The 13,442-nt window shown below is 47.7% G+C and overlaps 2 protein-coding genes across 2 annotated transcripts; both read right to left on the bottom strand.

Moving 5' to 3' along the window:
• Positions 1 to 292: 292 nt before the first annotated feature.
• On the bottom strand, positions 293 to 841 carry LOC105188218 (histone-lysine N-methyltransferase SETMAR). Its single transcript, XM_011149561.2, has one exon. The coding sequence runs from the start codon at positions 839 to 841 to the stop codon at positions 293 to 295; it is 549 nt and encodes a 182-aa protein (XP_011147863.2).
• Positions 842 to 6,485: 5,644 nt separating this feature from the next.
• Positions 6,486 to 10,322, bottom strand: LOC112589369 (uncharacterized). The gene has a single exon (XM_025302366.1). It carries the CDS (start codon positions 10,320 to 10,322, stop codon positions 6,486 to 6,488), a length of 3,837 nt encoding a protein of 1,278 aa, XP_025158151.1.
• Between the last annotated feature and the right edge of the window lie 3,120 nt (positions 10,323 to 13,442).

A 13,442-nucleotide genomic window follows, 5' to 3' on the forward strand; every position in this document is an offset into this window, starting at 1 on the left:
TTTATATTTTTTTATTTCAATAAATTCTCTGAATTATAATCAAACAGAAATATTTTTTTATACAATATGTATATTTGAATCGTGGCGCGGCTGTACATCTAACAGCATGGCGGTATACCACGTGACTTGAGACCACCTACATCAAAGGTACCGACACTCACTGTCGCTACTGTGTATACTTATACTGTGGTGTAGGTCCGAATTGAGTGATTGGTCCAATGGGAGCAGCTCATAGTGGATGATTCCCTTCCAATCCTACCAAACGCACAGTAAAACCTTCTTGGCCGTTAATCTAGGCTTGGCGATCGTTTCTGACCGGCTCACCGCGCTTGGACCACGATCTCTTTTGCCCGTTGTTCTCGTATGTGACCCATTTTTCATCGCCAGTCACCATCCGCTTCAAAAAAGGGTCGATTTCATTACGCTTCAGCAAAGAATCGCAGGCATGAATTCGGTCCAAAAGGTTCTTTTGCGTCAATTCATGTGGCACCCATACATCGAGCTTCTTTTTGAGACCAGCCTTATGCAAATGGTTCCAAACGGTTTTCTGGCTAATCTTCAGTTCCTGGGCAATGGAATAAGTGCTCGCATGCCGGTCCGACTCGACGATTTCCATGATTTTATCGACATTTCCGACGATTGGCCTACCAGAGTGTGTCTCATCTTCGACGTTCATATTACCAGAACGGAATCGTTGGAACCACTGCCGCTTTGCTGTTACATTCGATACTGTATTGGGTTCATAAACAGCACAAATTTTTTTGGCCGCTTGCTCCGCTTTTTCCCTTTGGTCGTAGTGGTACTGAAGAATGTATCGAATTTTCTCTTTTTTTATCTTCATTTTGGAATGCTCTAACACACAACTGGCTTCACCAAACACAAAACTGTCAAAGAACTTTTTTTAAAGCGTTATGTCACCTTTAAGTCGCAGTATAGAATGACCAGATGCGACGTATACATCGTGAGATATGACCTCACTAAAGCCATCTAGCGGAAAACGCTCAAAACTTTTTACTTAACCCAATAGATATACAGGGTGTTATAAAAGTCCGGGAAGAGCAGAATAACTCGAAAAATATGAGTCCTAGAAAAATGCGAACTACTGGGTTTTTATGATTTTTTCCTGGCTATCTGACCTTGGATTTGATCTTGACAATGACATTGAAGGTCATTTCAAGGTCAGGTCAATTTTTTAAATGTGACCTCATACTTTTGACCTCAGAAATGAAAAGAGCGGAAAATTTTACGTTCTGATATGACCTTGAACACTGCCAAATCTGACCTCTGAAGGTTACATAAAGGTCTAAGCTTGTTTTAGGCTGAAAACGCGAATATCTTCGAAAATGCACCTGTTAGGGAGCAATGTTACGCATATGAATAAGAATGTAGAAGTCGGACGGTCAACGACGGACATATTCCGCCGTGACCTTGCCCTTATTCTCAAGGTCATGAGTTAATATTATTATTAAGGTCAAACCGGACTTTTTTAGGACTGAAAATCCATACTTTTGACCTAAAAGTCTCAAGATTGAAAAATTTTACGTTCGGATATGACGTTTTCAACCTTGACCTTGTTATTAAGGTTATGTGTCAGTCATATCAATTATTTTTTTTAGGCTGGAAACACATACTTTTACCCCCTCCATAATGTGAAGAGTGAGATTTTACGTTACGTACGAGGTCACACTCCGATTGTTGGTAATTCCTCAATATCGGGCGCCATTTTGGATCGGTCATCTTGAATTTGTAAAATCCGACGTCGGATTCGGTTCCCTCGTTGACCTCTACATCCTTATTCTTATGCGTAACATTGCTCCCTAGCAGGTGCATTTTCGAAGATATTCGCGTTTTCAGCCTAAAACAAGCTTAGACCTTTATGTGACCTTCAGAGGTCAAAGTTGGCAGTGTTCGAGGTCATATCCGAACGTAAAATTTTCCGCTCTTTTCATTTCTAGGGTCAAAAGTATGGTGTCCTATTTAAAAAAATTGACCTAACCTTAACATAACCTTCAAGGTCATTGTCAAGGTCAAATCCAAGGTCACCGTCAGATAGCCAGGAAAAAATCATAAAAATCCAGTACTTCGCATTTTTCTAGGACATATTTTTCGAGTTATTCAGCTCTTCCCGGACTTTTATAACACCCTGTAGAAACCAATTTACAGAGTTAGGGTGCTCTACAAAAACTCTTCCAAATGCACAATCCAATTTTTGAGTTTCCTTCATATCCAGGGGAAATTGTATTTATCCTTCAGAAGATTTTTAAGAAGCTTCTAATATTGTGGAACGAGAATTTCAATTATTTCATAGTGACACTTTTAATAAAGAAGCATTTATTTTGGACACATTAACGGACATTGTATGTGAAAAAACCAATAACAATTTTGCAAGAGAAGTTGCTTGTTTAGTGCGTACTAGGACATATATTCGTTTACGCAAAATAAATAAAGAAATTACAAACAAAAATATTCAAAGGAAAAATAGAAAATTATATAAAATATGTAATAAACAAAATAAATGGCATATTTATTAATAAAAAACTCCATACATATTGTAATTTTGTAATGTCTTTATACACCTTACACATTTTATCTTTCCCTTGTTACGTCCTGCGGACTTCGCGCATTCTAGACCTCTTTTATAAACAAGGAAAATTGAATTTATTATTATTATTATTATATGTTATCACACGACGCGATGACCCTAGAATCTTTGAAAATTCCAATCTCCAAACCAACTCCGATCTTGTTTCCACGCGCTCAGTCTACGTTAACAATACCGCGACATCCTACTTAAAAAATATCGACATTTCCTTCTTAAGATAGCTGCCACATTTTGTAAACTATTTAAATCCTCTTAATGCCACATGCTCCCTATCTCCTAAAAAAAAAAGTTTATCTTACGCTCTTGACTCAACCTCTAAAAACATTTGAAGCACAGTCCTATGACCATATTTGGGCATAACAATTTAGACCCCACTCCCTCAACCGAGCTGACTTTTTGAGAAAAGTCAAAAGTCTCAGCCACTTCTCGCCGAGCCAGCAGCCAAGAAAGAAGCTCCTCTTAAATCACTTAGTGTCTAGTGGATATACTAAGTTACATTTTTTACTCATTCGGTTCTCTATAAATTGGCTCGGTTGACTCATTATCATCACCAACGGTAACCAGTCTTCACACCAACCCCGAAAATACGGACGCTGTCCAGAACCTAAGGCTGTCATCATACGATATCCGGAGTCGAGGCTGACAACAGGCTGTTATCCTTTACCCAAAGGGAACCACCATACGGCAACAGTAAGCCTTTCTTTTTGTTTTGTTTTCTCATTTATTGTTTTTTTTCCTCACTACCTGCTCTCTTCTCTTATCTTTCTTCTCTCTCTCGTTTTTCTTTCCTTTTCCTCCCTTTCTCTATCCCCCTTGGCATGTCTGCTTAATCGTGGAATCCGATTGCAGTGGCTCAATGTTATCAAGTTCAAACGGACCCAACTACCTCAGAAAAGTACGAAAACCGCGAACATTTTGAAGTCACCTCATTAGAACTCGCATTACAAGATCGCCCGGACTACATTGTTCGCCATAACGAATCAGAAGTTTCAAGATTTGCACGTTCTCATCTGTTGTTCCTTCCCGATTCTCCCCCCGGAATTCCTCCTATATCTTACTCCCCAACATCCCTGAGTCCTACCGAAGACCGATCTCCTATAGGTTCTCCTTTATTTTGGAGCCCATCCCCGACACCTTCCCCTCCAACATCACCTCTACGAGGGGGTACGCGTGGCTTCCACGCGGCCTTACTCCGTGGCCTTATTCCTATTTATTCTCCCTCTCCCTCGGAGGCATCCTCGCGTCGATCTTCTCCCTCACCATGTGCTTCCCCAACACCTGATCTTCTCGTACCTGAATATCCCTCGGAATAATTAAAAGTAGCCTCTAGAACCGCGACATATACAGGGTGGTTGATAGCTGATCATGCAGACGAAAGTTGGAGATAGATTGAGTGTAGTCGAGAAGAAAAGTCATGTACCATAATGTCAAATTGGCAACAGTTACCGAGTTATTAATTAAAACATGTGAGCCAACGAGCGCGTAAAGAGCGGAGGGCGACCGCAGTAAGCACGTAGACATTTGATACAGGCGGAGTCAGCGAGTGTCGATAGGCGAGCGCGCGCGGCGAGGGGCAACGTAAACGACAAGAGGCGAGCGCGCACGACGAGGAGCGAGCGAGCGCGAACGACGAGGAGCGAGCGAGCGCAAGTAATAAGAGACGAGCGAGCACGACGAAGAGCGAGCGAGCGCGAACGACGAGGAGCGAGCGAGCTATAAGGAAAAAGCTATAAAGAAAAAGCTCGCTCGCTCCTCGTCGCGCGCGATCGCCTCTTGTCGCTTACGTTGCCCCTCGCCGCGCGCGCTCGCCTATCGACACTCGCTGACTCCGCCTGTATCAAATGTCTACGTGCTTACTGCGGTCGCCCTCCGCTCTCTACGCGCTCGTTGGCTCACATGTTTTAATTAATAACTCGGTAACTGTTGCCAATTTGACATTATGGTACATGACTTTTCTTCTCGGCTACACTCAATCTATCTCCAACTTTCGTCTGCATGATCAGCTATCAACCACCCTGTATATAAACACAAGCGCGTAAATTGTTTATATATCACAGTATTGTGCATAGGTACACAAATTTATTGCACTGAATCCGTTTCTTTAGGTTTCTGTCTTTGAATTCTTACCCCAGCTTGTGCCAACCATTTGGATACATATTCTGCAAATTCGTTTTCCGTCATGTCTTTAAATGACATACGAACAGCTTCTAAAATATATAAAAATAATATATTCAACATATAATTTTGACATATTAGTCAAAGAGAATATACATACAAAAAAAAATTTCAAAGAAAATGTCTGGATAAATTGTAAACAGTATGTGTTAGGAAACAATTGACAAAGTAATTGTTGTAAGAGATTTCAAGGACATTTGGTAATTAAATATGAGAATTAGAGCAATATACAAAGTGTTCCATAATTATAACACACCAACTCCATAGGGGCGTAGAGCTAAGCGAGAGGAACGATGAAATCCTTTTCCATTTAACGATATCTCGTATAGCTTTTTAGTAACCGCGTAAAGTTTGACGTTTGTCACGCCCATCGCGGTCTATAGACGCTCCGCAGTGAGCTGTTTGCGTCGAAGCTGAGCGATAACGCGTCTCGCACTGACTGTCGCGATGACGTTTTGGCGTCTTGACGCCGCGCGAGTCAATACGAGTCGCGTTACCGCTCAGTGTAGGGGGTCAGGGACTCTAGAAGGGTTGGGGAGCTGCAAGAAAGTCTAATAAAATTTTGGGCTATTCACTATAATTTTTTAGTTATTAAATAAAATGTCTAAACCAATGAACGGTGACAGCAAGTTGCGCTGCTAAAGCTAGCTTAGCTTAAGAGCTCCGTAGCATGGCTCATTACGCGTTTTTCGTTTTCCATAATAAACCGTTATCATGACAATCTATGCAGCGACTTCCTATCCTTCCTCTCGCGCATCGTTGTCATCGAGAAATGTATAATGAATGGCTTAAAAAATCAATGTTAAGAATAAAATGTACGATTTTATTTAAAAATAAAAGGTGACTTTCAGAAGTTTAAAATTTTAGTTTCAGCAATGTTTCCTTAGCACCTACTACTTACGAATTATCAATTTACTTTTTTCGGGGGTCATATCTTTATATATTATATATGTATATTTTGAAAAAATTGTTCGCTCCTTGGCGAAGCGAACAAGAGGCCGGGACGGCTCAGCAATGAGCGCGGGGTTGGTCGTGAAAGGAAGATGATCGTCGCTTTGGTTTCTCGTGGGATCGGTCCTCCGTTTCCTTCCGAATAAGCGTCGACGTTCGTCGAGGCGCTGGGAGGCCAATGCTCGCCAGTTCAAGCGCGAGCACCACTCGAACACGATCCCAGTTTTATTATATAAAATAATACAAAATAAACTTTGACAATTCTGGTCGATTGATCGTATGAAGCGCGTCCGCTCGAATCGCAATGCGTTGAGGCCGCACTCGTAGTTCGTCTGATGAGGTCCGACCGGAGCGGTCGGGCAGCGAATTCGATAACCGAACGAACAACGGAGCGGAACGAGTTGTAAAAATACTTGCGAGCGGTTTCGCTTGAAGAAAGATTCTGTTCGAAGCGAGGAGCCGAAAAACGTTCGTCACTTCGATCTTACATTGTTTTTAGTTTTTCCGTCGCTCGGAGAAGATTGATAACCGCTCTTGTCGAAAACGTGACCATATTTGGCGGTCACATGCGGACCAAACGTGACAATAACAACGCGGTGCTCGATAGCAAACATGCACGGCGTTCTCACGTGCGAGTCACGCAGGATGTCTCGTGATATCGAGAATCCTCGATTTTGTCGACACAAAGAGCGGCGCCTTGGACGGATCGCAAACATTCCGCCCACCTTGAAACGCTTGTTTCGAATTCGGTTGGTCCCTACTCGGTCTCGCAGTGGACCGGCAGCAGGCAAATCTTTACGATAGGCCTTTGAAGGGTGGAGTTGGCGGTGCGGACGGTAACCACCCGAGTGAGCCCGTCGGGACCGGGGTGACACTGCGTCACTCGCCCCAACTCCCACTTGCACGGCGGCAAGGTGGTATTGCGGATCAAGACCATTTTTCCGACCTGGATAGACGGCTGCACCTTCCTCCATTTTCCTCGTTGTTGTAGAGTGTTCACATAGTCGTGATACCACACCCGCCAAAAACGCTCGGTCAGCTGCCGCACGAGTTGCCACCGGGTCAACCGGTTCTCCGATATGTGGAGAGTCGACGGCGACGGAGGCAGACCGAGGTCGAACCCGACGAGCAGATGACCGGGCGTGAGCGGCTCGTAGTCATCGAGCGAGTCGGAAATCGGCGCGATCGGTCTTGAGTTAAGACACGCCTCAATCCGACAGAGCAGAGTAGCGTACTCCTCGAAGGTCAGAGTGTAGCTCCGCAGTACGCTACGCACGTGGTGCTTGACGCTCTTAATGCCGGCCTCCCACAACCCCCCGAAATGTGGCGCGGCTGGAGGGATGAATCTCCAGTTGACTCCGTCGAGCGCGGTGGAACTTAGAAAGTTCGGGTCGCGGAGCGCTGCCCGATAGGCCACGGTCAGCTCACGATCGGCTCCGACGAAATTGGTGCCGTTATCCGAGTAAACGGTGTTGGGTATTCCCCGACGAGCGGCGAACCGAGAAAACGCTTTCAAAAATGCCCGAGTCGAGTAATCGCATACGAGCTCCAGGTGCACGGCGCGAGAGGCTAAACATATGAATAGAGCGATGTATGCCTTCCGCGTCGCTATACCTCGTCCTGCAGAGGCACGCACGAGAACTGGCCCGGCATAATCGACGCCGCAATGTGCGAAACAGCGAGCCGGAGCTGAGACTCGGACACGTGGGAGGTCCGCCATAATCTGGGATGGCACGGCGGCGCGCTCGCGAGCGCACACCACGCAGCGGTGTATTTGCTCCCGCACAACGCCCCGACCCCGAATCACCCAAAAGTCGCGCCGAACGATGCTCAGGGTTAGCTGCACGCCGGCGTGTAGCCCACGTACGTGAGCATGATCGACGATCTGTTTCGTGATACGATGCGACGCGAGCAGAATCGGATGACGCCGAGTCCAAGGCAGGGGAGCGCGCGATATCCGACCGCCGACGCGGAGAAGACCCTCCTCATCGAGAAACGGTCGAAGCGCGAGAATCGAGCTCTTCGACGGTAATTCCAAGCGATTCGCGAGCCTGTGCAGTTCCTTTGGCAACAACGCAGCTTGGATCTGCTTCAATAATCGCGTACGCGCCCCCGAACACTCGCCCGCCGTGACGCCCGGGCCCGCCGGCTCACCGGATGAATCTCCCGTAAGACGGCGACGACATCGCGCGATAAAGCGCATGATGTACGCGGTAACGCGAACCAACTTTGGCCACGAAGAATAGCACTCGAGGAGCAGCGAGTTGAGCGATGCGGGTTCAGTGGCGAGGTGCGTCACGACCCTTTCCTCGCTCAGCGCCTCCGCAGCCGAGGCATCCCCGAAGGATGGCCAAGCGTTTGGCGGCGACGTCAACCACGACGGGCCTCGCCACCAGAGATCGTGCTTGAGAATTTCCAGGCCGAGCAACCCGCGCGACGCGCAATCAGCGGGATTGTCGGCCGTCGGAACATGCCGCCATTGAACGCGCGGGAGGCGCGCGTGCACCTCCGCCACCCGATTCGCGACGAAGGTCCTCCATCGTGATGGGTGCGCCGCCAGCCACGACAACACGACCGTCGAGTCAGACCAACAGCAGCATGTTGCATTGTCGTAACCTCCTGCCGTCCGCACGAATTCGACGAGACGCGAGAGGAGCACGGCGGCCGAAAGTTCGAGACGCGGGATGCTCATTGGCTGCAATGGAGCGACGCGTGATTTGCCGGTGAGCAATGTGATGATCACTTGACCTGAGTGCGTTGTTAGTCGCAAATAAACAACGGCAGAGTACGCGGAGTTAGACGCGTCCGCGAATCCATGCAGCTCCGTGCGTCGAATGTCGCGCCCGAATCCGGTCCATCGCGGAATGCGTAGTCCATCCAAGGCGGATAGATTCGAGAATATTGCCCGCCAGCGCGACGCCAGCATCTCGGGAATCGGGTCGTCCCATTCAAGTTGCCGTCGCCACAAGTGCTGCATAAAGATTTTGGCGCTGATCGTGATCGGAGTGACCCATCCGAGTGGATCGTACAGTTTGGCGATAGTCGATAAAATGGAGCGCTTGCTCTCGGGGACGCAAGCTGGCAACGACACGCTGATTTGAAAATTGTCTCCCGCGGGCGTCCAAGTGATCCCGAGAATCTTTACGCTCTCATCAATCGCGAGTGATCTGGTGCACGCGAGTCCATGATTCGCCTCATCGAGGTCTGCGAGAAGTGCGGCTGAATTCCCGGACCATTTACGAAGTTCGAAGCCGCCTCGCCGTAGCAATGCTGTGAGCTGATTCCGGATTTCGATCGTCTGCCCGACGTCGTCGCTCCCGAATAGTACATCGTCGACATAAATGTTGTTTTTCAAGAGCGGAGCGGCGAGAGGGAAATCGCCTCCGTCATCAATCCTCAATTGCTGAAGGACTCGCAACGCAAGAAACGGAGCACAGGACATGCCGTAAGTCACGGTCATTAATTGATATTCACGCGGCTCGTCATCCGGCGCCGGGTGCCACAAGATCCTCTGATAGTCGACATCGCGGAGATCGAGCTGAATTTGTCGATACATTTTTTCGATGTCGGCCGAACACGCGTATTTGAAATTACGCCATCGCAGCAGTACGGACGATAAGTCGGTCTGCAGCTTTGGCCCGGCGATCAAATGGTCGTTTAAACTCGAGCCGTTAGTCGTCGGACTCGATGCGTTAAAAACTACACGCAATTTTGTCGTGGCGCTATGAGAACGAAAGACTGGGTGATGCGGTATGTATGCGACTTGCGAAGACGCGTCTGAAATCTCCGGTGCGCGTCTCATGTGTCCGCTGAGTTCGTATTCGCGCAAAAACTCGTCATATGCTCGTCTTTGTTCCGGCTTTGTTTGTAAACGACGCGTAAGTGCGGCAAGGCATCGCACGGCGCGCGAGCGCGAGGATCCGATATCGATCGGCGGTCCGCTGCGAAACGGCAAGCGGACGACGTATCGACCTTCCACCGTTCGCGAATGCGTCGAGACGAAGTGTCTCTCGCACCGCTCGTCATCGGGCGTCCGCTCGACGGCTCGCGGAACCTCCTCGACTTCCCAAAATCTCCTCATTTCATCCTCGAGTGAAATCTCGGCCTTACAATGATGCGCCGAAATTACTACGCTCGACGCCTGAGTAGCGAGCGCGCACGCCCGCACCCTAGGCGCAGAAGCCCGGGTGATCGGACCTGATATAAACCACCCGAACACCGAGTTCTGCGCCATGAGTTGACCGTCGCCTCCTCGGCGAAGGCCCTCGCGAACAATATCGCTATAGAGATCCGCCCCGATGATCAAATCGATTGGATCCGAGCTGAGCGGATTCGGATCGGCCCAGCGCAGATCCGCGAGATGCGTCAAGCACGACGCATCCGCTTCGCAATGCGGAGCATACGTCGTGAACGATCGCAATATTAGCGCGGCGGTGAGCAACGCCGGAGTTTCCGCTCCTCGGGGCGAGACGATGATCTCGATCTCATGCCGGAAAGTCCCCGCGTTGACGCATCCCACAGCGGAGACGGCGACCGGACGACGGAGTCTTTTCGCGCGCAACGCTTTAGCAAGCTTCTCGGAAGCAAAAGTCATCTCGGATCCCTGATCGAGCAGAGCGCGAACGGTCACCGATCGACCGCACGACGCCCGGACCGTCACCCACGCAGTGGCCAAGAGAACGCGAGCGGACCGAGTCCGGTTGTTCGAAGCGAGCAACGCGTGAACCTCCGCTCGAGATCCGGCGGACGACTCACGCACCTCCGTCGCAGCGTGCGATTCGGCAGTGCCGCCACTGGAATCCGCAGCAGCGTGAAGCAGCGAATGATGTCGTTGCGAACATGTGCGGCACGAATATTTACTTTTGCACTCATGCGCGGCGTGATTAGCGCTGAGACAATTGAAGCATCGCCGGTGCATCTTTACTAGCTCTCGTCGCTGCTGCGAGCTCCCGCGGACAAAGATCGGACACGCACTGAAGTAATGACCAGCCTTACACAGCGGGCAGCGCGATTTCGCGGCCGGCGCATCGGTTGAACGCGCGATATCGGAACGGCTTTAGCGCTCGCTTGAGTTTTATCTCCGCTCGAGAATTCCTCGAGCGCCCGGATGCGCGAGGCGAGAAACCGTTCGAATTCGTCGAAGGTCGGCGAGTCAGAATTTTCGGTGGTTCGCAAGTTCCACGCCTTTCGCGTGACCGGATCCAAGCCTCGCGAGCCAATATGCACGAGAATTGCTCGTTCGATCGCTGCAGATTTCTCAGCGCGGCTACAGTCACGGTGATTTGTCCGCGAAGTGACTGGAGGTCAGAAACGGACTCGCGCGAGAGCGTCGGCAGACTCAACAAGGTTGACATGTGAACGGAAATCAACCGTCGCTTGTTGTCATAGCGTGCCTTTACTGCGTCCCAAGCAATTTTGAAGTTATCGGCGGCGATCGTGAGATTCGCTATGCAATCCGACGCGCGACCCCGCAAGCAAGACGACAGATAATGCATGCGCGAGAAATCATTTAATTCTTTATTTTCGATGATGATCGCGGAAAATCGATCGCGGAATGGTTCCCAGTCCGTCAGCGTCCCGTCGAACGGCGCGAGCTGAATCGGCGGCAGATGCGCTTGAGACAACGCAGACGGCGCGTGCCGAGCATACGATGCGTTAATAGATTGGTTCGGGCTTACAGGGGGTTCCAGCTCCTCCAATACCTCAGCCATGTAATCCAGCGTGATGTTGTACTTCTCCTCGGTAGCGTCAAATACGTCGTCGGTGAAGTAAACGATCTGCGCCCGGCGGTCCGGCGGGATCGTCTTTTCCAGGACGGCGTGCCCATCGAGGAACTGCAGCCAGATTTCCTTCAGTGTTTGGATCCTGGATCGTGTGACCGCAGGCGTCCATTTGTTGCGTCCTAGCTTCTTGAAGTTGTCGAGAGCGGCGTTTAATTGATGCTGTAATCGTCCTTGTCGTTCCATGGATGCAGACTGGCGGAACTCGGCTTCTCGATGTGCTCTCTTCCTCTATTCCCCGATCCGGCTCGAAGGACCAGCAATATTTTGTTCGCTCCTTGGCGAAGCGAACAAGAGGCCGGGACGGCTCAGCAATGAGCGCGGGGTTGGTCGTGAAAGGAAGATGATCGTCGCTTTGGTTTCTCGTGGGATCGGTCCTCCGTTTCCTTCCGAATAAGCGTCGACGTTCGTCGAGGCGCTGGGAGGCCAATGCTCGCCAGTTCAAGCGCGAGCACCACTCGAACACGATCCCAGTTTTATTATATAAAATAATACAAAATAAACTTTGACAATTCTGGTCGATTGATCGTATGAAGCGCGTCCGCTCGAATCGCAATGCGTTGAGGCCGCACTCGTAGTTCGTCTGATGAGGTCCGACCGGAGCGGTCGGGCAGCGAATTCGATAACCGAACGAACAACGGAGCGGAACGAGTTGTAAAAATACTTGCGAGCGGTTTCGCTTGAAGAAAGATTCTGTTCGAAGCGAGGAGCCGAAAAACGTTCGTCACTTCGATCTTACATTGTTTTTAGTTTTTCCGTCGCTCGGAGAAGATTGATAACCGCTCTTGTCGAAAACGTGACCATATTTGGCGGTCACATGCGGACCAAACGTGACAATAACAACGCGGTGCTCGATAGCAAACATGCACGGCGTTCTCACGTGCGAGTCACGCAGGATGTCTCGTGATATCGAGAATCCTCGATTTTGTCGACACAAAGAGCGGCGCCTTGGACGGATCGCAAACAAAAATCTTGTTACTTGAATTGAAAATTATGGAAATTTAAAAATACTTACGTATTATGACTTTTGACAGTCTTTAGTCTTTTTGACAGTCTTAAGTCCTTGAAACATCGTTTAGTTTTCTTTCCAGTCCAACTGAATTGTGTAGCTAAATTGTCAGTTATGGCTAATTTAAATATATTTCTCATCATGATATGTACATTATTTCCACTAACGAGTTGAAATGTGGCAAGCTGAAATAACATTCCCAAATTAACAAATAACTATATTATAATATAGACTATATACAGATTCAATATACTAAGATATTATGTACAATGACATTATAAATAAATTTTAATATAATCATACCATGTTTTCCTTGAATCTCATATCTTGCAATTGTTCTTCAAGCAATGTTATAGCAATAATTGCGCTAATGTAGAAATCGGAAAATGAATGTCACTGTTTTGTAGAACGTTAGGTTGATTCAAATGTTGTATTTTTTCTTGAAATATTTCGCATTTATCCTCAATAGCATGCAATTTGTATATTATTTTGTTCAATTTTCCTAACACTAATTTTTTAAATTCTACACATTATTATTTTATTTAGTTACTGGTTATGAAATATTACAACAATGTTTACTATTGTATATCATGCAATGCACACAAATACGTTTTTATAATGCATTACTTCTTTAGTATATAAAATATATATATATAACATTATAAATACCATGAGTATATTTTCCACATACCACATACCATGAGGGATTTTCATTTTCGGTATATGAGGTAGCAGCTTTTTTAAGAGGTATACTACTATTTATAGCAATTTCACTGCTATCATTAACATCTAAAACATAACTACGTATTAATATTCTTTCAGGAATATCATATAATGTTAATGAAATGTAGTTAGGACTTACCATTTCTGTTTATAGTATTAAATAATGTGTTTTCACATAATATATTTCTAGCACCCTGTGTAG

Source organism: Harpegnathos saltator, unplaced genomic scaffold, assembly GCF_003227715.2.
Source record: "Harpegnathos saltator strain DR-91 unplaced genomic scaffold, Hsal_v8.6 scaffold486, whole genome shotgun sequence".
In the NCBI taxonomy this organism is placed as follows: Eukaryota; Metazoa; Arthropoda; class Insecta; order Hymenoptera; family Formicidae; genus Harpegnathos; species Harpegnathos saltator.